The sequence below is a fragment of the Mustelus asterias genome, chromosome 10, assembly GCF_964213995.1.
Source record: "Mustelus asterias chromosome 10, sMusAst1.hap1.1, whole genome shotgun sequence".
Taxonomy (NCBI): domain Eukaryota; kingdom Metazoa; phylum Chordata; class Chondrichthyes; order Carcharhiniformes; family Triakidae; genus Mustelus; species Mustelus asterias.
In genome coordinates, this window is record NC_135810.1 from 92,448,518 (window position 1) to 92,473,906 (window position 25,389).

The following is a 25,389-nucleotide window of genomic DNA, read 5'->3' on the forward strand; positions in this document are numbered from 1 at the left end:
CCTCCAAGCCCGCGCCGCTCCCTGGTCCAAACTAGACCATTCTTTTGTATCCCTCCATTCCCACTCCGTTCATATGGCTGTCCAGATAAGTCTTAAACGTTCCCAGTGTGTCCGTCTCCACCACCTTGCCTGGCAGCGCATTCCAGGGCCCCACCACCCTCTGTGTAAAATATGTCCGTCTGATATCTGTGTTAAACCTCCCCCCCCCTTCACCTTGAACCTATGACCCCTCGTGAACGTCACCACCGACCTGGGGAAAAGCTTCCCACCGTTCACCCTATCTATGCCTTTCATAATTTTATACACCTCTATTAAGTCTCCCCTCATCCTCCGTCTTTTCAGGGAGAACAACCCCAGTTTACCCAATCTCTCCTCATAACTAAGCCCCTCCATACCAGCTAACATCCTGGTAAACCTCCTCTGTACTCTCTCCAAAGCCTCCACGTCCTTCTGGTAGTGTGGCGACCAGAACTGGACGCAGTATTCCAGATGCGGCCGAACCAACGTTCTATACATCTGCAACATCAGACCCCAACTTTTATACTCTATGCCCCGTCCTATAAAGGCAAGCATGCCATATGCCTTCTTCACCACCTTCTCCACCTGTGACGTCACTTTCAAGGATCTGTGGACTTGCACACCCAGGTCCCTCTGCGTATCTACACCCTTTATGGTTCTGCCATTTATCGTATAGCTCCTCCCTACATTATTTCTACCAAAATGCATCACTTTGCATTCATCAGGATTGAACTCCATCTGCCATTTCTTTACCCAAATTTCCAGCCTATCTATATCCTTCTGTAGCTTCTGACAATGCTCCTCACTATCTGCAAGTCCTGCCAATTTTGTGTCGTCCGCAAACTTACTGATCACCCCAGTTACACCTTCTTCCAGATCATTTATATAAATCACAAACAGGGGACACCCGAGAAAATTACTCTTACAGGGTGGAAACATGCAAATTGACTTTTAAAAGACAAACTTGGTTGCATCAGAGACTGGGATTTTCTGAAATTGCCACCCGAAATCCGCGGCTGGTCTGTCAGCTCTTCTGTCCTGCCCTAGACTTCAGCAAGGTAGCGACACTACTTTACATAGGCCAGGATTTTACAGTTCCTCACAGGTGTCTTGTTGCGGTAAACAGCAATTTAAATGCGAGATATGCTGTGGCGGGGACGTAACATTCTAGCCATTGTTATACATTCCACATCTCAACCCTATGGAGAGCGCACAGCAAATCTGTGAAAGCCATCACAGACAATGGCACCTCTCTGGGGCTTGTGAGCGACCTTCCTTCCCTTCTGTCCAATCAACAAGACCAATGGAAGCCACCAACAGCATTCAACAGCTGAAGATGAACTATTCAAAGGTTAACTGCTTGGGCAAAAAGGCCTTGATTTTAAAGATAGCTCTCTCTCCTCAAGAGCTAATCGAGTTAGTGTTTGGAACGATTGGCAGGTGGAGATCACATGACCAGCCCAAGTCATTTGCAGAAGTTTCTGGGTAGAACTGGACCAGCAGTTGAGCTAAGTTGAGATCCTGCTACCCTCTCGCCACCCAACTAACATGTCTGGACCCAGTCTACTAACTTGACTTGGTCTCCATTTTGTAGTAGGGAAGAGATTTGAAAGAAAGAATTTCTGAGTCTCCAGCAGGACAATAAACTGCGAACTTTTCATTTTTATGAACTCTATAATTTGGCCAATTTATCCTCCCCAATTGTATAATCTGTATGCGAGTGTTAGGGGGTGTTTGTGCATGTGTGTGTGGTGGGGGGCGGGCGGTGCCTAGAGACAGAGAAAGAATGGCATGTGTTTAAATATAATAAAACTAATCTCCTCTGTTAAAAATCAAGAAAACCTCTGATTGGCTCTTTTATCATTACTGTGTACAAACAGTTAAGTACTCACTGAATTAGCAAATGTAACCCTTTTTAAACAGAAAACCTGTTGTGATCCAACGGGAATGAAGGGTGCCATTTAATCGCTCTTCACTGGGTTGTAACAAGAGGGAGAATGGTCATTATCAATGCGCATTAAAGATTGCTGCCTTTTTAGAATTAAATCTGTTTTACAGAGTCCCCGACGCACAGCCAGTTCAGGACCTGCCTTCCAAACTAATGACCGGTAACTAATCCCAGTCCCTCGAGCAAATTTCAGTTGGTTAAACGGATTTTCCCAATCAGCTGCTGGTAAGGAGGGGACAGTTCAGAAATTCAAAATGTTTCTATTGATAATTTGTAAGGTCTTAGCCATATTAGTGGAATCGTCCAGTGCACCCACTGTTCTTCCTTCCCCATTCAAGGAAGCTGCCTGGTAGGAAACAGTTCAAATGGGAAGATGGGACTGGGAAAAAGCAAATATTAATAGATGAAGCGAACATACCGACATTCTGGAAAAGCTTTGTCTATGACGTTGATTTAGTTGGCACTCACACAGGTTAGATACTCAGTCAGGGTGCAGGTTATTGAGGTGGGTAAGCACACTGCAGCCCATGACTCGCAGCTTACCAGAAAGTATCCCAGCTGCAATAGTGGAGACTATTGGGGCTTTTCTCTCACTCACTCCAGACAGAAATCTGAATAGCAGACCATCCCGTGCCATTGCAAACAAGATTCTTGGCAATGGGAACATAGAACCCAAAAGGCTGCAAGGGAGAAATCAATTGCATAATTCAAGTAGCTGTGACTGGACAGGGAAAGTAAACACATCGATACCAAAAAGGCAAGTATTGGGCCTCAAACATTTCAGAATCCTGGTTGAATTGTTCACTTCAGAAATATTAGACTTCTTTTGAATTTATATTTCGACCCTTCAAAAGCCAACCCAAATTAGAAAACGTGTTCCTGTGACTGGCGCGATGAGTTGGCCGAGTGTGGAAATGTGAGATCACGTGGACAATTTAGCCATTCCGCACTGTTGCCCAGTTCAGAGATGCGGTTGTGAAACTCGCCGAGGCCTCAGGCCTTTCTTCAGAGTGGACAGAGGGAAGGTTCGAAAGGCAAAGTGGCCAATCGCAGCTTTACGCAACCATGAATAACTGACAGCAAAAAGCTGTGTGGGTGGAGGTCCGAGGTCACGGGAAGACAATCGCCTCACTCTTAGTCAAACAGTGGTTCAAAGCCAACAAAAAGGAGATAAACAGGCGGGGTGATGTGCCTTAAAAAACACAGATTGGCACTCTGCATTATGAAAAATATTTGGAAAAGTTGCCAGAAACAGTTTGAGCTTGTAACAGCTTTGAGAAACTTCACTCAAAAGGATTGAAGGGGAATAAAATGCACACAAATTATTAGAAAAAAAGCGCTCCAAGATCTTAGTTTAAATTAGAGGCCACAATTCCTACGCATTTGGCAGAATACATTTACCTTCCCTTTCTGTAAGTGACTTTCCTTACCTGCTACAACCCCCGAGACTACAGTAGCAATAAGTGGTGTTTTAGTCTTTTCGTTGATCCTGGCCAACACTCTAAACAGCAGTCCATCCTCTGCCATAGCATAAATTACTCTTGGCATTGGGAATATGGAACCAAGAAGGCTAATGTAGAGAAAAAGTCCATCATCCCATATTAGTGTTATACAATCAAACACACAAGCAGTTAATTGTAAAACCAAATCTATGAAACAGCCAACTTCTGAGGCAATAAGAAATGTTGCGACATATGTTTTATAAATTTCAACGTTGTGAGAAATACCATCCTGCTGGTCAAAATCAGAGAGGTGTGGGGCCATTTTTGAGAGAACTTGTGACACAAGATTGTTTGCAAATCATAAAAGGACTTAAACCAGCAGGGCCCTTTCTTCAAGTAAATTGTGATGTTTAGAGGATAGTAAATTCACTTAGGAGTGGAGGAATGATTTGTTTAAGTGTACCGCTCAGGTTCCCGTGCACGGTAAAGGGGAGGTGATGGTCATCAGTAGATTCTTAATTCCAGATTTTTTAAAAATTGAATTCAAAATCCACCATCTGCCATGGCAGGATTCGAACCCGGGTCCCCCGAACATTAGCGGAGTTTCTGAATTAATAGTCTAGCGATAGTACCGCTAGGCCATCGCCTCCCCAAAAATCACAAAAGGTCTTTTCTGTTGGTGTGATAGCCCTGATGGCATTACAAACAGTTGAACTGATCAGATTAGCCTATCTAAATTAGGCTTTTGAATCGCGATTCCTTCTACACTTCAACCATAAACGTACTATTCTGCGATTCTCTTTTGCAAAACACCCATGGAAATAATGTTATTCTTTCATTATAAATGTCACATGCATTCTAAAAAAAAAACCAAAGATGATTCTCTCAGCCATGCAAGTTAACGACTGGATTGAATGCACAGAGTCATGAATACCTGGTGGACAACGCACAGAGTGATCCGACTGCTACAGCGTATTTAGCCCCATCCCATCCGACATACTTGAAGGCCACTGGCAATGGGCTGTTCTTGTCCAGTAAATAATATGGCATCATCAATGTGAGGGCGGCAGACACTCCAAAATAGGCAACAAAACAGATCAAAAGAGAAGCGACAATACCAATTGGAATTGCACGCTGGGGATTTTTCACTTCCTCTCCTGGAATCACAAGCAGTAAAGAGTGGAAGACGGTAAGGATTCAGAACGTCACATTGTTCATTTTGATCAGCGTTCCTTATTAAAAGCAACTCAACGTCCATATAACAATAAAAAAAGCAATCCAACTGAATGACATCATTTCTCAAGATGCTTTCCTGTTAGTACTGGCACAGCGTCTCAAAACTGACAACCTCAGGACCAAGGACGGCTGGATTTTGGCTCCTCATTGAGTGGGTTCCAAGTCACTGAGCAAAAACGTTCTTACTCAAAGTCTCCCCGCATCTCTTTACTAAACAGTGGCACAGCGGTTAGCTCTGCTGCCTCACAGCACCAGTGACCTGGGTTTAATCACTGTCTGTGCAGAGTCTGCACGTTCTCCCAGTGTCTGCGTGGGTTTCCTTCGGGTGCTCTGGTTTCCTCCCACAGTCCGAGAGACGTGTGGTTAGGTGCTTTGGCCATGCTAAATTCTCCCTCTGTGACCTGAACAGGTAAGAAGTCTCACAACACCAGGTTAAAGTCCAACAGGTTTATTTGGTAGCAAATACCATAAGCTTTCGGAGGTGCCAGTGTGGTGGCTAGGGGATTTTCACAGTAACTTCATTGCAGTGTTAATGTAAGCCTACTTGTGACACTATAAACAAACTTAAAAAAAACTTAAAGTCTCTGTCCCCTAATCCCTGTACCATCAGCTAACGTCTGATTACATTGTGTTAAACTGAAATGTAATTTTTCTCCTCCCGAGCTGCAGTCAAGTTTAGCATTTCCTCCAAATTTAACAATTTATATTGTTTATTTTTTAATTCTTGTCATTGCATATAAATTAACGATTGTCATCCCAAAGCCAAACCTTGAAGCATCATTCAGTCCTTCCTTGGAACAACTAACAAATGTGTGCTTTTTCCGACCCAATGACCAGTATTTTCCTCTGTGCTGAACAGCTTTGAACTGTGTGGAATTTTACCGGCTGTGACCTAAACTCACGTGAAATCAGTCTGGACATTTTTCACACAGTTACGAGGAAGTATGGACCTACAAGGCAAAATTGTCCCCCTTTCTGTACTCTCACCAGGTGGAGGTTGTGTGGGAAACGATTACCATGCTGGTACAGTACAGGGTGCTGGATACAATAGAGTGAATATTACTTTGCATCTAACCTTGGAGATAGGGAACTGTCTGAAATGGGAAGACTTCCATTACTCGTCATCGCTCATATTGGTCAGCACAAAATATGAGATTAAGGAATAAAATATTCCCAGATGATAAATTTCTGTGATGCAACATGTGACTGATTTTCAAATGAGGCACTCACAGACTGAACGTCCCTATGATGGGTGGAACGGTGGCACAGTGGTTAGCACTGCTGCTGACCAGCACCAGGGACCCGGGTTCGATTCCCGGCTCGGGTCACTGTCTGTGCAGAGTCTGCACGTTCTTCCTGTGGGTCTGCGTGGGTTTCCTCCGGGTTCTCCAGTTTCCTCCCACAGTCCAAAAGACATGCGGTTAGGGGGTGCATTGGCCATGCTAAATTCTCCTGAACAGGCGCCAGTGTGGTGACTAGGGGATTTTCACAGTAACTTCATTGCAGTGCTAATGTAAGCCTACTTGTGACAAATAAATAAACTTATAAACTTTAATGTAATCAGAATTCTGATTATTATCTGGTGTTATTGCCTTTCTGACATTACTGCTGTCAGGTACTAAGTTTTCTGCAAGTAGACCACTGTTTCATGTGGGCAGCTGGTGCTGTCCTTCAGAGGCTTGGGCAGGGCTCTGCTGGAACTGCTTCCATTTGGGACCAGTGTGCCACGCTGCAGATTTTGCCATAGAGCTATCTATATTAGATAAGGAAATATGCAAAGCTAATTTTTTTTTTGATGTGGTGCAAAAATGGCACCAAAGAATGTAAGAGATCATTCGTTTAAAATAAAAAGCTAAATAAGCTTCCCAAACAACGATGATCTACCAAATCGAGATGTCTGCGCAGCCAATCAGGAAGGTTTCTACAGAGTTTCTCTCTCAGAAATCATAGAATCCCTTTGGTGCTGAAGAGGCCATTCAGCCCGTCAAGTCTGCACTGACTCTCTGACAGAGTATCTTAGTGTTAGTGAGGGATCACTTTGGGACCCAGGAATGGTAGGCCTGACATACGATGAACGTCTGAGGATCGTGGGATTATATTCATTGGAGTTTAGGAGGTTGAGGGGAGATCTGATAGAAACTTACAAGATAATGAACGGCTTAGATAGGATGGACGTAGGGAAGTTGTTTCCATTAACAGGGGAGACTAGGACGCGGGGGCACAGCCTTAGAATAAAAGGGAGTCACTTTAGAACAGAGATGAGGAGAAATTTCTTCAGCCAGAGAGTGGTAGGTCTGTGGAATTCATTGCCACAGAGGGCTGTGGAGGCCGAGACGTTGAGCGTCTTCAAGACAGAAATTGATAAATTCTTGATTTCTCGAGGAATTAAGGGCTATGGGGAGAGAGCGGGTAAATGGAGTTGAAATCAACCATGATTGAATGGTGGAGTGGACTCGATGGGCCGAATGGCCTTACTTCCGCTCCTATGTCTTATGGTCTTATGGTCTTATGGACCAGTGACCATAATTCTATTAGTTTTAAGATAGCTGTGGAGACTGATAGGTCTGTCCCAAAAGTTAATATTCTAAATTGGGGCAAGGCCAATTTTGATGGTATCAGGCAAGAACTTTCAAAAGTTAATTGGGGGAGTCTGTGGGAAGGAAAAGGGACGTCTGGTAAGTGGCATGCTTTCAAAAGTGTGTTAACCAGGATTCAGGGTAAACACATTCCTCGGAGAGTGAAGGGCAAGGCTGGCAAAAGTAGGGAACCCTGGATGACTCGGGATATTGAGGCCCTGGTCAAGAAGAAGAAAGAGGCACATGGCATGCATAGGCAGCTGGGATCAAGTGAATCTCTTGAAGAGTATAGAGGGTGTAGGAGTAGAGTTGAGAGAAATCAGGAGGGCAAAAAGGGGACGCGAAATTGTTTTGGCAGATAAGGCAAAGGAGAATCCAAAGAGCTTCTACAAATACAGGGCAAAAGAGCAACAAGGGAGAGAGTAGGGTCTCTTATGGATCAACAAGGTAATCTATGTGCGGATCCACAAGAGATGGGTGAGATCCTAAATGAATATTTCTCATCAGTGTTTACTGCTGAGAAAAGCATGGATGTTAGGGAACTTGGGGAATTAAATATTGATGTCTTGAGGAGTGTACATATTACAGAGAAGGAGGTGCTGGAAGTCTTAAAGCGCATCAAGGTAGATAAATCTGCGGGACCTGATGAGGTATATCCCAGGACATTGTGGGAGGCTAGAGGGGAAATTGCGGGTCCCCTTGCCAAGATATTTGAATTATCGATAGTCACGGGTGAGGTGCCTGAAGATTGGAGAGTGGCAAATGTTGTGCCTTTGTTTAAAAAGAGCTGCAGGGAAAAGCCTGGGAACTACAGGCCAGTGAGCCTCACATCTGTGGTGGGTAAATTGTTGGAAGGTATTTTGAGAGACAGGATCTACAGGCATTCAGAGATGCAAGGACTGATTAGGGACAGTCAGCATGGCTTTGTGAGTGGAAAATCATGTCTCACAAATTTGATTGAGTTTTTTTGAAGGGGTAACCAAGAAGGTAGATGAGGGCCGTGCAGTTGATGTTGTCTACATGGACTTTAGCAAGGCCTTTGACAAGGTACCGCATGGTAGGTTGCTGCATAAAGTTAAATCTCACGGGATCCAGGGTGAGGTATCTAAATGGATACAAAATTGGCTTCTTGACTGAAGCCAGAGGGGGGTTATACAGAGTTGTTTTCAAACTGGAGGCCTGTGACCAGCGGTGTGCCTCAGGGATCAGTGCTGGGCCCACTGTTATTTGTCATTTATATTAATGATTTGGATGAGAATATAGGGGGCATGGTGAGTAAGTTTGCAGATTACACCAAGATTGGTGGCATGGTGGACAGTGAAGGTGGTTATCTCCAATTGCAACGGGATCTTGATCAATTGGGCCAGCAGGCTGATGAATGGCAGATGGAGTTTAATTTAGACAAATGTGATGTAATGCATTTTGGTAGATTGAACCAGGGCAGGACTTGCTCAGTTAATGGTAGGGCGTTGGGGAGAGTTACAGAACAAAGATCATGGGGTACATGTTCATAGCTCCTTCAAAGTGGAGTCACAGGTGGAGAGAGTGGTGAAGAAGGCATTCGGCATGCTTGGTTTCATCGGTCAGAACATTGAATACAGGAGTTGGGACGTCTTGTTGAAGTTGTACAAGACATTGGTAAGGCCACACTTGGAATACTGTGTAGAATTCTGGTCACCCCATTATAGAAAGGATATTATTAAACTAGAAAGAGTGCCGAAAAGATTTACTAAGATGCTACCGGGACTTGATGGACTGAGTTATAAGGAGAGGCTGAATAGACAGGGACTTTTTTCTCTGCAGCGTAGGAGGCTGAGGGGTGACCTTATAGAGGTCTATAAAATAATGAGGGGCATAGACAAGGTAGATAGTCAATATCTTTTCCCAAAGGTAGGGGAGTCAAAACTAGAGGGCATAGGTTTAAGGTGAGAGGGGAGAGATACAAAAGTGTCCAGAGGGGCAATCTTTTCACAGAGGGTGGCGAGTGTCTGGAACAAGCTGCCAGAGGTAGTAGTAGAGACGGGTACAATTTTATCTTTTAAAAAGCATTTAGATCGTTACATGGGTACGATGGGTATAGAGCGATATGGGCCAAATGCGGGCAATTGTGATTAGCTTAGGGTTTTTTTTTTAAAAAAATAAGGGCGGCATGGACAAGTTGGGCCGAAGGGCCTGTTTCCATGCTGTAAACCTCTATGATTCTATCTTACCCAGGTCCTCTTACCCCACCCTGTCCCTGTCACCTCACACAATTACCATGGCCAATCTAACCATCTAACCTACACATCTTTGGACAATTAGGGGCAATACAACATGGCCAATCCCCCTAAACTGCACATCTTTGGACTGTGGGAGGAAACGCACGCAAACACGGGCAGAACGTGCAGCTTCCCCACAGGCACCTACCCAAGGCTGGAACTGAACCCGGGTCCCTGGCATTGAGAGACAGCAGTGCTAACCACTGTGCCGCCCTCAAGAAAACAAAATTGAGTGGCACCACAAATAATTGATGGGCTAAATATGTTTAGGATTTTCTATCATTTAACCTCACCTTTTTGAACTTTTACTATTCTTGTAAGCAGTACAAGGGTGACAGTGGTTGGCACTGTTGCCTCACAGCACCAGGGACCTGGGTTCAATACTGGGTTTGGGTCACTGTGTGGAGTTTACACATTCTCCCCATGTCAGTATGGGTTTCCTCCCACACTCCAAAGATGTGCGGGTTAGGTTGATTGGCCATGATAAATTGCCCCTTAGTGTCAGAGGACTAGTAGGGTAAATATGTGGGGCCCCTGTAGGATTGTGGTCAGGGCAGACTCAATGGGCCAAATAGCCTCCTTGTGCACTGTCGGGATTCTATTCTATGAAGGATACTTGTACAAGATTAGGCAGTCTCAAAGCATCTGCAGTATTTTGCTTTGAATGAAGTATTTTTGGTTCAATATGCTATTGCAAACTGGGCGTGTGGCCAGTACTCTTGGGCTTTGAGCATGTTCTCTCCTGGAAGCACTCAGCTTGTTGGATATTTCATTGGTTAGTTCGGAAGTAGCAACATGCTGCTTTGCTCGGTCAGATTTTCAATGCAGTTGCAGAGTCACTGGTTTAAAATGGAGCCCCTGTTTAAACAGAGAGGCTCTCCCAGCTGTAAACTGCTGCATCACCAGGTAACACCCACCCGAGGGACCAGTACACCCATCACTGCGTCTCGGTGGCAACAATGCTGAGAAGCATCATAAATAATTACAGGCTTCTAAATCAAAACAGCTGCAAGGAATACAGGCGAACAGCTTCTGTTCCCATGGTTACAGGACTCGCAGCTAATTAAAACAACATGCGATGCATTGACTTGGTTTTCAGCATGCAGATAAACCTTTCCCTTCCTTACCTGTGGTAGCAATACAGTCAAATCCTACAAAGGCATAGAAACATGTGGCTGCGCCTGACAGCACTCCCGTAAAACCATAGGGCATGAAACCCCCGGAGCCATAATTCCAGCTGCTGGATTCTCCAGTGTTACTGCAGAAAAGGAAATAATGTTTGTTTTCACTGAACAATCGGTCACCCTCGTTAACACAATGACCGTGTCAGCCATTTAAGGCAGAATATAAACAATACACATTAAAGGTTGCACCATTCTACCTATACACATTCAACAAATGCATGCAAACGGTGTGTAGTTTCCAAACTTGCCTGAAATACAATCTTAATCAGTTAGCCCATCACTCCAATTATCACTGACTGTTTGGCAGCATGTCATGAACCTGAGTAACTGCAAATCCATTAATTTCACACTGATAACATGCAGGAACTATGTGGGAGGTGATGGCCTAGGGGTATTATCGCTGGACTATTAATTCAGAAACTCATGTTCAGGGGACCTGGTTTCGAATCCCAGCATGGCAGACACTGGAATTCGAATTCAATTTTTAAAAAAAAACTGGGATTAAGAATCTAATGACGACTCTGAAACCATTGTCGATTAACCAGATGGGTTTTTACAATGTCCTTTAGGGAAGGAAATCTGCCGCCCTTATCTGGTCTGGCCTACATGTGACACCAGAGCCGCAGCAATGTGGTTGACTCTCAACTGCCCTCTGAACAAGAGCAACTGGGATGGGCAATAAATGCTGGCCAGTCAGCGACGTCCATGTCCCACAAATGGAATGAATAAAAAAAGAAAAAAAGTTGAAGAGTATTTTAACCTACTGATCAGCAAAAACTGGAAGAACCAGTCTGACCAACAGCCGTGACTCCTTCGAGGAGGTCACAACCCGTCTGCAACCCCTCGGATACAGTGGCTCTGAAAATCCGGGATGGGAACTTCAGCCAGTTAGCCCAGCAGATTTTCTGGAGCTAGGTGGAAGTTCCCTATTTTGGCTGCTGATGGCAAATACCGGCTGCTGACAGGGACAGCTGCTGCATAACAACCGGGAACGCAACCCATGAGATGGGGACAAGTAGAGGCAAGGCTGCTGAAGGGGCAGCCAACAGGCATCGATACCAGAGTCCCTCCAAACCAGGAGTTGCTGTGTTCCAATTGCTCAAGTGCCTGCATCTCAAGAACTGGCCTCTTCAGTTACCAATGTCAAGCCTTCCCACGACGCCCCCACCCCCGCCCCAGTTGGGAGGTATCCCTGGTCTGACCTCCACTTGAAGCAGAGCATGTCAGGCCCAGCCTTTGTAAAGTCAGGCAGAGGGGATCTACCCTATCCAGGTGCTGGCCTAGCTCCTGCTGACAGTAAGTAAAAATAAAAAGCAGATGTTTTTTTAAGGCCACTTCAAGGCCATTTGTATCATATATAAAAACTGGAGGTGGAAAATTGACTGAAAGAGGAAGCTGTTCGAGAGGAAAATCAGCTGGTGAAGCAACGGTATGTACGAAGCCAATTGATGGAAGGCATTTCATTTACACAACCCAACTTCACCAATTCACTCAATGTTTCGACCTAGTTTATTTCGTAATATTCTTAGTCTGTATTCTAGGTCATTCACATTCTACCATTCTTATATTTAAACCCTACTTTCCAAACACCTGTTCCTTTGCTCAAACAAGCTCTGTAACATTGACTTTTCCCTCTGCAGTTCTGGAACACTTGCTCTCTCTTGGTCTCTCAGCACTCTTACTGGCCGAGGAAAGCACAGGGTTAGATCGGCGTTCCTAATGAATCATTGCGAAAGTCAACATTTCTGCACTCACTTCTCGGAGGCTGTACTGTTTGTCCCATTAGCCAAGACATCGTCACTCAGCTGCCAGTTCTTGAGCGAACCTTTCACAAAGCCGGAGACCATGACAAAACACAGCACAAGGACGTTAATGCACGTGAAGACTTTGTTTACCATTGCCGATTCCTTCACTCCAAAAGATAATAGCCCTGAGCAAAGTGAAAAGATCATCATCAGAAACAAGCCTCCCATTCTCTTTAAAAATCTACAGTTAGAGAATCTCAACTTGATCAAGATTTTTTAAAAAAGTATTTATTCAGCCAGACACCAGAACTCAAAACAATCTCACAGCAATCGGTTTTGGCACAGGACGGATACAAGTTATGAAATATGTCCAAATACTGTAACCTGAACATGGTCTGTGAATGTTGCTCTTGCTCCAAGCTTGCCTATTAACAGAACATTACTTCATCCAGTAACATGCCTTCACTTCTCAAACCCTACAGGGCCCCTCCACATCAAATGCATCTTTTTTTTTTAAAAAGTACATAAAAAGATCATAATCTTTTAAAGATTAATGTGGGAACTAGGGAAAGTGTTGGATACACCAAGCATAGCAAATAGAAGTCACTCTCATTCTGACTGCAGTTCACGGCTGCTGCAAGGGAAAGTAAAACATATAATGTGCAGAGGGAGAGTAACGTGGCAGTTACAGTGCGACAGCACATACACAACGTTATTCCAAATGCTCCTTCACACAATTCAATTGATGTCAGGAAGATCAGGCTGATGCCCAAGAGAAAAAAAAATTCAAAGATTAATACAGGTTGCTGTTTGAAGCACTTTCCTTTAATCACCATCCTAAATTTTTTTGAGTTATTTACTAACCACCCACCACCACCCCACCCCCTCCCCCCAAAACCCGCTCAGCAATCTGTTGGGAAATTTGTTGCAAAACTCTCATCTGCAAAGCGGAGAAACGAGAAACGGGAGAAAGCAAGTGTTCAAAACAAGACTTGGCTCGAGTTGGGACCTGCAACTTGGCTTGCTCTGGAGCTTACGATTTGAAAGCAGACTCAATGCCATCACTGTTAAGAAGTTGCAGCAGCAAACATAACCCAGGTTGGTGCAAGCAGAAGCAGAACTGAAAAAAAAACCAGCTGACAAGATTCCATGTATAACAGAATGGAGAAATCATTAGCTGGGATGATGCTGTGCACTGTTTAAAAAAGAAAAGGGCAGTTGGGGGCACCAATGCTGTCCAGAAGAATATAAATAGCCATTTGCAACATTTATATACTCTCATCAGTCCTCCTTCTGCATTGTACGATTCTTAAGTTGTGTTGACTTTCGTCTATTTTATATTTAACTCCCGGTGTCGCTTCAGTATGCGAGTAAGTTCCACCTTATCCTAAAAGCTGCAAGATATGGTGCAGCACATAATGCAAAGGTCATGGGGTGGGATTCATGACAAACGAATGAAGGAATGAAAGCAGACCTGAATATTCAGTGAAGCGACGGCCGAGCAGTTTGTCAATCTGGGTTTGAAAGTGTATCAGACCGTATCAACATAGGGGAAAAATATCAAACATGCAGCAGAACCAATGTTCAAGTTAAACCTTTCTCTAGGAATGCAAAACAAAATGCAAAAAACTAGAACAGGTAACAGCAGCATAAACATGTTCAGATAAAAAGAGGAACATCATGGAGAGAAAGGGGAAGCAGAAATGTCAACATAATTTTAATAAAAATGTTATTCCTATTATTCAAGTTAGAATTAACATTTACAGGTGTAAAGTTATTCCTGATGGCTATGTTAAATTTAATATCAGCATTTGTTCGAGCCACATGTGAACTAAGTTCAGAAGCATGTCAAGCCTAAGATGTCAATAATTTCATTGCCATCTGTCAAAGGTTAAAAGCTTCCCAAGCTAAGAGGAAGAACTTGCATTCGGATTGCATTTTGCCACTTCTCCCAGATTGACAAACTGCTCGGCCGTCGCTTCACCGAATATTCAGGTCTGCTTTCATTCCTTCATTCGTTTGTCATGAATCCCACCCCATGACCTTTGCATTATGTGCTGCACCATATCTTGCAGCTTTTAGGATAAGGTGGAACTTACTCGCCTACTGAAGCGACACCGGGAGTTAAATATAAAATAGACGAAAGTCAACACAACTTAAGAATCGTACAATGCAGGAGGTCGTCATTCGGCCCATCGAGTCTGCACCAACAACAATCCCACCCAGGCCCTATCCCCATAACCCCACATATTTATCCTGCAAATCCCCCTGACACTAAGGTCAATTTATCATGGTCAATCAACTTAACCCGCAAATCTTTGGACTATGGGAGGAATCCGGAGGAAACCCACGCAGACACGGGGTGAATGTGCAAACTCCACACATGTAGTCACCCGAGGCCGGAATCGAACCCGGGTCCCTGGTGCTGTGAGGCAGCAGTGCTAACCACTGTGCCACCCTAAAAAACTTGAACAAGGTCTTTGGAAGACAGACATTCTTTCACTGGTGGGAGATCAAATGTGCGACAGTACAGAAACATTTAATGCAAAGTCACACCCAGAAAAGGAACGATCTTAGAAACAAACGTCACATGCCCATCATTCAACCACTCACATTTTAACATTCCCCTGAAAAGACCATAAGACCATAAGACATAGGAGCGGAAGTAAGGCCATTCGGCCCATCGAGTCCACTCCACCATTCAATCATGGTTGATTTCAACTCCATTTACCCGCTCTCTCCCCATAGCCCTTAATTCCTCGAGAAATCAAGAATTTATCAATTTCTGTCTTGAAGACGCTCAACGTCTCGGCCTCCACAGCCCTCTGTGGCAATGAATTCCACAGACCCACCACTCTCTGGCTGAAGAAATTTCTCCTCATCTCTGTTCTAAAGTGACTCCCTTTTATTCTAAGGCTGTGCCCCCGCGTCCTAGTCTCCCCTGTTAATGGAAACAACTTCCCTACGTCCATCCTATCTAAGCCGTTCATTATCTTGTAAGTTTCTATCAGATCTCCCCTCAACCTCCTAAACTCCAATGAATATAATCCCACGATCCTCAGACGTTCATCGTATGTCAGGCCTACCATTCCTGGGATCATCCGTGTGAATCTCCGCTGGACCCGCTCCAGTGCCAGTATGTCCTTCCTGAGGTGTGGGGCCCAAAATTGCTCACAGTACTCCAAATGGGGCCTAACCAGTGCTTTATAAAGCCTCAGAAGTACATCCCTGCTTTTGTATTCCAAGCCTCTTGAGATAAATGAAAAGATGTGCTCTATCACATATCAAATCTCTGCTTCACTCAATAACACAATCATAGGCAACAGTTAAAACATTATTTTCACAGCAACAAGGAAGCAAAAATAATTTTCCATTTTTCAGTACAGCATAAATGAAGTTTATTTTCTGCCACTTGGTTCCTCTATCTCTCTACCCGTCTGTACATCAATTTCTGTCACTTCTGTTCCAAATCATTCCCCAACCATGCTTTCAACCCTTTTCATTTCCTGCTTTCTTTCTCCTCCCTCTCTGTAAAGCAGATACGAATCCACACCAAGTTAGGCTCAAGCTCCAGGCTGGTTGACAACCAACTCCTGTCTAACTACTACTTTAGTCATCACGAGGCTTCCTAGCTTTTCCAAAACCGTGGCATTAGGAATTCGGAATGGAGCCAGTGAGAACCGCAAGAGTGATTTTTCTGGTGCTCAAAGTTGCGTGCGTTTGGACACCCGGGTGAACTTCAGAAACAGGAGTAGGCCATTCAGCCCCTCGAACCTGATCATTTACCTCAACTCCACTTTCCTGACTGCTCTCCATATCCCTTCATTCCCAAATCGATCAAAAGTCTGTTTGTGTGAAGAATTGAGTTCCGAGTTATACGTGAAGTTTGATTTGTGTGGCAGGGAGCAATCTTAACGTTAGAAAGTAAACAGAAACATGGGCTGGATTACTCTCACGGGGTGGGATCTCCGCTGCGCAGTGTAAATTTTGGGGACGAGTCCACGTCAGGCTGGATGGCTGGTCCTACTATAATCTTTCAGCCCACGGAATTGTTACAGGGCACAACTTTTCCCCGGGCAGTGGGTACAGCGCCAATGGCAAGGCACCCTATTTTACAGATCCACATGTCTGTTTTCCCTACTCACAAGCGGCCTGCCGTAGCTTACTTTACATTAAAAAGGTTCGTTTCTCCACCTCTACCAAGTTGTAATGTGGTCAAAGTAGATCAGAGATGAATACTGGCACACGTAGTGGAGTCCTGGCTCACTTTACATAATCACTGCCAATGTTAAAACAACCCATCACTATTTGAGTCTTTTAAAGACACCATAATCCCTGTTCTAAATCCAAAATTAAACAAGTAGGGTGTATAATACCCTGTAACAGCCAAGTAAAGGATTCTTAATTCCTTTATGCCATGGTAGATCCCACAAGATTGAAGTTGCTACAGACTATGGTCAAGTCTAAGGGGCTAAATTTACTTGACCGTTCTAGCAGGCCGCTACCATAACTCCACCAGAATCTTACAATGCCAGGGACAACAAGTTTCCAGACTGAGATTTATCCCTTCCAAGAGGTCCGGTGTGAAGCTAGAGACAAGGGTGTATGTAATCCCGAGACCACACAAATCAACATCCCATTGGGTACAAGATGGCCAGGGTGGAGGGTCCAGGCCGGGGGAAACAGCCAAGGCCACCGAAAGTGAGGTAGTTTTTGTTTTGAGCTGTGCACGAAGTGCAAGCATCTTTCCACCCCCACCCCTCTCACAAATAGGTATTTTCGCCAGGCACCTTTGTCAGTGAGATTTCCCAGCAATGTGGGAATGCTGGTGAGAACCCAAGACGTGCCCGTGCTGGCACAGGCTCCCACATGGCCCGTTGCAGCCGAGGTAGCTGCACATCCCAGCAGGAACAACACAGAGGGCACCGGAAGGTACAATCCTGGTCGAATTGCTGGTATTGCAGTCAGAGTGTTTTGTGGGTCCTTGGGGAACCATTGGTGCAACGGATATAATAGTCAGACTCCAATTTAAGATCAAATCGCCAACCACTGGAGTAGATTATTGAGACCATTGCTTATATTTCAAAAAATGTCAAACACTGAACGTATACATGTTTTTAAAAATTTGTGTGTATTTACCCGTTATATTTGCAGCTCAAGTGTTAATTTTGTGGTAAGAGTTACTCAAATAAAAGAGGAGGGTCTCGGGAGCAATACAAAGGAGATATGCAAGTTGTCAAGCAACGTGACGGAGAAATCCCAACGAGAATTTAAAACAATCTACTTTGGAATCTTCCCAACTGTACCACCCGTCCGCCCCCGCGTCCCCTCCTCCCACAGCACAAAGGACAGAATGTGTCAATAAAGCTTGAATTTGGTGAAAGAGCGAAAATCAGAACCTGTACTCAAATCAGTCACACAAACTGAAGTTCGAACTACGTTTCCAAGGTTACCGAAATTCAGTCACTGCAGTTAACTCAGCTAAAATCAACATAATAACGGGTTTGTAAAAACAATCGCTGTTGTGAAAGAGTACGTGCCTGTTAGCAGCAAGATTATAAATACGGCAAAGACATCTGGATACTCCGCCAATACACCGGGAGCATTCATTGCCATATACCGATGACAGAACACTTTGATGTGCTCCCCGATGAGTTCATCAAATGTCGCACTCCATGCTCTTGCAACACTTGACGTTCCTGGAGAGAGAGAGAGACAGAAAAATATCAAAGTGCTGCCAAACATCACTTCAGAAATTTGAATGAACAGCCCTAGAACAGAAATAATCACTTAAACCGAAGGACCAAGTGCGAGCAGTTTCAGATATTCAAGCTGCACATTGTGTAGTATTAATGTTCAATAAATCTATTTGTACTCTTCAATCTGGAGCCAAAATTCCATTTAAACAAGGTTTCAGGAAAGTATTTTGCACTTCAGACAAGTTGACGTATGAAATCTTGTGGAGATGATTATTTTTTCTAACAACTCTGCCTGCTGCAAGATTTGTGAATGGAACATTTTGTAGCATTAGTACCATAGAACATAGAACAGTACAGCACAGAACAGGCCCTTCGGCCCACAATGTTGTGCCGAGCTTTATCTGAAACCAAGATCAAGCTATCCCACTCCCTATCATCCTGGTGCGCTCCATGTGCCTATCCAATAACCGCTTAAATGTTCCTAAAGTGTCTGACTCCACTATCACTGCAGGCAATCCATTCCACACCCCAACCACTCTCTGCGTAAAGAACCTACCTCCGATATCCTTCCTATATCTCCCACCACGAACCCTATAGTTATGCCCCCTTGTAATAGCTCCATCCACCCGAGGAAATAGTATTTGAACGTTCACTCTATCTATCCCCCTCATCATCTTATAAACCTCTATTAAGTCTCCCCTCAGCCTCCTCCCGCTCCAGAGAGAACAGCCCTAGCTCCCTCAACCTTTCCTCATAAGACCTACCCTCCAAACCAGGCAGCATCCTGGTAAATCTCCTCTGCACTCTTTCCAGCGCTTCCACATCCTTCTTATAGTGAGGTGACCAGAACTGCACACAATATTCCAAATGTGGTCTCACCAAGGTCCTGTACAGTTGCAGCATAACTCCACGGCTCTTAAACCAGAGAATGAATTCGTGCAAAGATCATTATTGAACATTACAAATCTCACCGTTTGAATGTAACACGAACTGCATTACATAATAGTCCGATGCAGGTTGTTTCAAGTCTCCTATTACATTAAGTTATAGAATCCCTACAGTGCAGAAGGAGGCCATTCAGTCCATTGAGACCGCACCGACCACAATCCCACCCACATTCCCATACCCCCTCATATTTACCCTGCTAATCCCCCTGACACTAGGGTTACTTTAGCACAGCCAATCAACCTAATCTGCACATCTTTGGACTGTGGGAGGAAACCCACGCAGACACGGGGAGAATGTGCAAAATTCCACACAGACAGCGACCCAAGGCCAGAATTGAACCCGGGTCCCCGGCGCTAACCACTGTGCCACTCATCCATATGCGGATGTGCTACAGTTAACAAATGGCATTCTTGAGAAGAGGAATCATTTAATGCTTGGCAAAACATATTTCAAGTAAGCAATGCTGACCGGGTCAGGGTGTGTAGTTTGAAAGTTATATTAACCACGATAAAAACATTTCCTGGGCTATTATTTATTAAAAACTCTAGGTGATCCCTTTTCGCAATGGCATTGTAGGTGATACTTTCAGAGTAACATTATCTGACCCGTTAACTGGAGTGGCAGCCTAGCTACTGTTACTAGATCAATCAACGAATCTCAGGCTTCTCTTATGAGACATTGGATGGTGTTCCGAACTTTAAACAGAGACGTACTGCGGCAATCCACTCATTCACCTGGCATCTTGCTAAGGAAGACTAAAGGCAAGTTCTCCAGGATTAGGCAAAATGGTTATAAGATAAAAAGATTAATTCATGCTGAAAAGCAGACTGACGAGTCAGTTAGCACTTAAACAAACACCAGAAAACATTCCAAATTTGATTAGATTTACGTCCACTATCAAGGACAGTGTGTCGCATCACACGAAACTTTATCCTCGATCTTCCAGTCTGATAATGTAGCTCTTTTCAATGGCTGATCATTGAATTGTGATAAAAAGCCAATGGCCTGCCTCAAATCTCCCTCTCAAATCTAAATGCTAATGGCAGCTCCCAATGACCGAGATGATGTAACTGATCCCAAGTACAAAGCTGGAATCTTCGTGTGTGTGCCTGGCTACCACACTGATTTACCCAATAAACCTCACCCCTGCCGAGCAGCTCACCACTACTTTACACGATGCCATACTAGAGCAGGCATCAAGTTAATCCCTAAACCAATGCTGGATATAACACCAAGCCAAGTGCTTAAAGAGTGTAAATTTCTCACAATAGAGCCACACTTACCAATTACGTAAGATAGAATTAGGTTCCAGCCAGTGATGAAGGCCCACAGCTCCCCAACAGTAACATAGCTGTAGAGGTAAGCAGAACCGGTCCTGGGGACTCGAGCACCGAACTCTGCATAGCAGAGGCCCGCGAGCACCGAGGCCAAAGCAGCAATCAAGAAGGAGATAACAATGGCAGGACCGGCATTCTCCCTGGCTACAGCTCCAGCCAACACGTAGACACCTGCCCCAAGAGTACTGCCAACACCGAGGGCAACTAAGTCCACTGTCGTCAAACAGCGAGCAAGCCTAGTTTCTTCGTTAGTGCAGTCCACATATTTACGGCGAACCAGTTGGCGTCCAAAATAAATAAGCGGCTTACAATCCATCTTGCCGGACCAGATTCACTGAACAACACAAACCTAAAAGAAAAAGAAATACATTGATGAAAAAGAAGAAAAACCTCCTCCGCTATTCAGTTTTGTTTCGACACTTAGAACAAAACCCAAGTTCCAATTGCTATTTATAAACAAGATCGAAGGCAGCACTTAACAACGTGTTGCAATAATGTTCTGTATATTTTTAGGGGGATTCAGCCATAAGTTAACCTGTGACAAGTCACTATTCCATGGATCTTACTTTAAATCATTTCTATCCAAAATATCTTTGCCATTTCCCCCTCCCCCAACACTTCTAATTACGTTACCTTGAACATTATTCAGAAAGCATTTTCAACAATCCAGCTAATACTTCAATCGCATTAGCTTCACTATTAAAGTCATGAACATCTTGTCATCCAACATACATATATATTTTAAATAGTAAAACCAAAGTATGTAATTTTGATGCAAAATAGACAGACATGTTAGCTTCAAAAAGTAGCCTTTTGACAATCTACCATCTTGACAATTCAACATTAGTAATAACTGTCTGCGAAGAGAGAAAAGAGCTGACATTGCGTCCAGATGACCCTTGTCAAAGCTTTGTCAAAGAGTCATCTGGACTCGAAACATCAGCTCTTTTCTCTCCTTACAGATGCCGCCAGACCTGCTGAGATTTTTCAGCATTTTCTCTTTTGGTTTCAGATTTCAGCATCCACAGTAATTTGCTTTTAATAATAACCGTGCCTATTCCCTGCCATTGAGGCAGATGCCTCATCTGGATAACCAGGCAGAGATCAGAAACCTGGCGTATAGCAAATCAAAAGCACAAACTGAATCCCACCGTTCCCTTTGAGGGCATGGTCAGTCACCAATCAATGAACTGTACATTCAGTTAAAAAGGAGTTGCGCCACATAAATCCAGGTTGAAAACAACTGCAAGAATTGCTCTGGTCTCAAATCAACAGTGATGATGTCAACAACTTGCATCTATTGAGTGCCTTCATCATAGAAAAACATTCAAAGATTCGGCAAAGAATTGTAAAGAAAACAGGAACTTTGGGGTAGAGACGACGAGATGTTAAGGCGATGGGGTATGCTCGAAAGAGCATTCAAGAGGGGGGGGGGCGGTGACAAGACAGGGATTTGTGGAGTGGGGAATTTCAGAGAGTGGGACCTCGGCAATTGAAAGCACTGCAGCTAAAATGTTGAGGCGAAGGGAGACCAGCCAATGTTACAGGTAGAAATGCAGATGTATGTAGAAAGACACAGGTTATAGAGCACAAACCCATCCATGTCAGCCCTGAGACTTCACCGAGTAAATGGTCTTTATCCATATTCCCATTTCACTATCGTCTTTTTCGCCAACCATTATTCATTCAAACCTTAAATTCTCGCATTGTTTTTTTCCTCAATCACTAATTCTGGAAGGAATGCCACAGGCTCATAATTCACTATTTTAAAAAACAGATTCCCTCTCTGCTCCCAATATCTTGCCCTGGAGTATCCACTTGATTGCACTGATGTTTTCAATACAATTGACCCAAAAACAGGGAAGCCAAATGCTAAAAAATAACGGTGCTACAAATTACACCCTGCGCAATGTTCTCCATACTCTCTTTATAAGAAACATCATGAGAAGGAGGCCCCAGGGTGAATTAGTCAATATTGGGAGCTTCCGATAATTATGCCCATTTGCAGCCCTTCAAAGGTATTCCAAAACTGAGCGGGAAACATTAACTGAAAATGGAACTTTTGGGTGCAAGGACACGTATGTTTTGAAAATAAATGCAAGTTTACTAAGGAACTCATTACTCTAGCCCAATCAAACTAGTGAATGATTCGGAATAGGTTTAAAATGTCACTTTCAATTCTTTAAAAATATTGTCTCCTGCCAACGCAAGATGTCTGTCAGAAGAGAAATCGCTAGAATAATCTCAGCAGGTCTGGCAGCATCTGTAAGGAGAGAAAAGAGCTGACATTAGAGTCCAGATCACCCTTCAACAAAGCGTCATCTGGACTCAAAACATCAGCTCTTTCCTCTCCTTACAGATGCTGCCAGACCTGCTGAGATTTTCCAGCATTTTCTCTTTTGGTTTCAGATTCCAGCACCCGCAGTAATTTGCTTTCAGTCTAGCAAGACGTCTGCCGATGCCTGTCTGCAGATGCGCACTTGTCCGAGCGGGCACAGGAATCAAGTGATGTCACTGGCCAGAGACATCGTGCCAGCAACATCCGTCTGGTGCATGGAGAAATGCAAACCAAACAATTTGAGGCCAAAAGTAATAATTGCATTCACATCGCCAAGAAGCTGAATTTACAGATTCTGTTTTTAATAAATCTGGTATTGCATTAGGTTCTTTACCACCTGGTTACGTAGGAACTTTCCAGATAACCTAGAGTTAAGTCAACACAACTTTAAATGCTGAATCTGAGGATCGGGCATTGAATGTCCGAAAGGCTTTCAAACTGATCTGTAAATTTTTTTTTCCCAGTTGTTTCATATGAAAGTAAGTATCATAGAACCCCTACAGTGCAGAATGAGGCCATTCAGCCCATTGAACCTGCACCCACAACAATCCCACCCAGGCCCTATCCCCACAACCCCCTGCATTGACCCTACTAAGGGATAGCACTGCTGCCTCACAGCGCCAGGGTCCCAGGTTGGGTCACTGTCTGTGTGGAGTTTGCACGTTCTCCCCGTGTCTGCGTGGGTTTCCTCTGGGTGCTCCGGTTTCCTCCCATAGTCCAAAGATGTGCGGGTTAGGTGGATTGGCCATGATAAATTGCCCCTTGGTGTCAGGGGGACTAGCTCGGGTAAATGCCGGGGGTTAGCGGGACAGGGCCTGGGTGGGATTGTGGTCGGTGCAGACTTGATGGGACGACTGGCCTCCTTCTGCACTGTCGGGATTCTATAATCCTCCTGACACTAAGGAGCAATTTAGTGTGGCCAATCACGCTAACTTACATATTTATGCTTTAATATTTAGTAAATGAGGAGATTACAGAGATTTGCTACTTTATACCATACAACTTAACACACTATATTCATTTATTTTTCATTACAAATAAAAATTTTAAGCCAATGGACTATCTAAGGAACTGAAAAGTATAACTAATCTGAATTCTGATTTCTGTCATACACAACAATGCCATAGAGTAAAGCAGTAGAACGACACTCATACAGCATGGAGCAAACTAATTAAGTAATTAAGAAAGCAAATGTAATGTTGTCATTTATCTCAAGAGGCTTGGAATACAAAAGCAGGGATGTACTTCTGAGGCTTTATAAAGCACTGGTTAGGCCCCATTTGGAGTACTGTGAGCAATTTTGGGCCCCACACCTCAGGAAGGACATACTGGCACTGGAGCGGGTCCAGCGGAGATTCACACGGATGATCCCAGGAATGGTAGGCCTGACATACGATGAACGTCTGAGGATCGTGGGATTATATTCATTGGAGTTTAGGAGGTTGAGGGGAGATCTAATAGAAACTTACAAGATAATGAACGGCTTAGATAGGATGGACGTAGGGAAGTTGTTTCCATTAGCAGGGGAGACTAGGACGCGGGGGCACAGCCTTAGAATAAAAGGGAGTCACTTTAGAACAGAGATGAGGAGAAATTTCTTCAGCCAGAGAGTGGTAGGTCTGTGGAATTCATTGCCACAGAGGGCTGTGGAGGCCGAGACGTTGAGCGTCTTCAAGACAGAAATTGATAAATTCTTGATTTCTCGAGGAATTAAGGGCTATGGGGAGAGAGCGGGTAAATGGAGTTGAAATCAACCATGATTGAATGGTGGAGTGGACTCGATGGGCCGAATGGCCTTACTTCCGCTCCTATGTCTTATGGTCTTATGGTCTTAAACTCAACCGATCTATAATCAGACTACTCACAGGTAGGGGACTGACACACTCATTCAAATTATTAATTTTGGTGGGAAGACCAGCTCAAACTGCAACAGGTGACCAATCTTACTGATACCAAGAGCTTTTCTAAAACAAAACAATTTTTAAAAATTCTATTTTAACATCCAGCCCAATTGCACCAAATCATTCAGCAATAATTTAGTTTATTTATTAGTACCACAAGTAGGCTTACATTAACATTGCAATGAAGTTACCATGAAAATCCCTGAGTTGCCACACTCCAGCACCTGTTTGGGTATGCTGAGGGAGAATTTAGCATGGCCAATGCACCTAACCAGCACGTCTTTCGGACTGTGGGAGGAAACCGGAGCACCCAGGAGGAAACCCACGCAGACACGGGGAGAACATGCAGTGACCCAAGCCGGGAATCGAACCAGAGTACCTGGTGCTGTGAGGCAGCAGTGCTAACCACTGTGCCACCATGCTGCTCTGAATAAATTAAAATTAAAGATACTTCTCAAAATTAGTGCAAATATGGTTAAATTTTGCACACAAAACAGAAACTCTTAGAATCATAGAAACCGTACAGTGCAGAAGGAGGCCATTCTGCCCATCGAGTCTGCACTGACAACAATCCTACCCAGGTTCTATCCCCGTAACCTCACATATTTACCCTGCTAATCCTTCTAACCCAAGCATCCCAGGACACTAAAGGGCATGGCCAATCCACCTAACCTATACATCTTTGGACTGTGGGAGGAAACCGGAGCACCCGAAGGAAACTCACGCAGACACGGGGAAAACACGCAGATTCTATACAGA

The 25,389-nt window shown here is 44.1% G+C and overlaps 1 protein-coding gene across 4 annotated transcripts in view; it reads right to left on the reverse strand.

Annotated features, from left to right (window-relative positions):
• Nucleotides 1-25,389, reverse strand: part of LOC144499768 (high affinity cationic amino acid transporter 1-like) — a 91,009-nt gene that overhangs the window by 12,918 nt on the left and 52,702 nt on the right. For 3 of the 4 annotated variants that reach the window (XM_078222207.1, XM_078222209.1, XM_078222208.1), the window contains 6 exons: nt 20,338-20,740; nt 17,948-18,106; nt 12,418-12,592; nt 10,606-10,736; nt 4,343-4,565; nt 3,397-3,536 (listed from right to left, as the gene is read on the reverse strand). In XM_078222207.1, coding sequence (XP_078078333.1) covers nt 3,397-3,536; nt 4,343-4,565; nt 10,606-10,736; nt 12,418-12,592; nt 17,948-18,106; nt 20,338-20,707 — 1,198 coding nt within the window. In that variant the 5' untranslated portion in view covers nt 20,708-20,740. Of the gene's footprint in view, nt 1-2,509; nt 2,647-3,396; nt 3,537-4,342; nt 4,566-10,605; nt 10,737-12,417; nt 12,593-17,947; nt 18,107-20,337; nt 20,741-25,389 lie in introns of all 4 variants that reach the window. The other variant, XM_078222211.1, reaches the window with a different exon arrangement.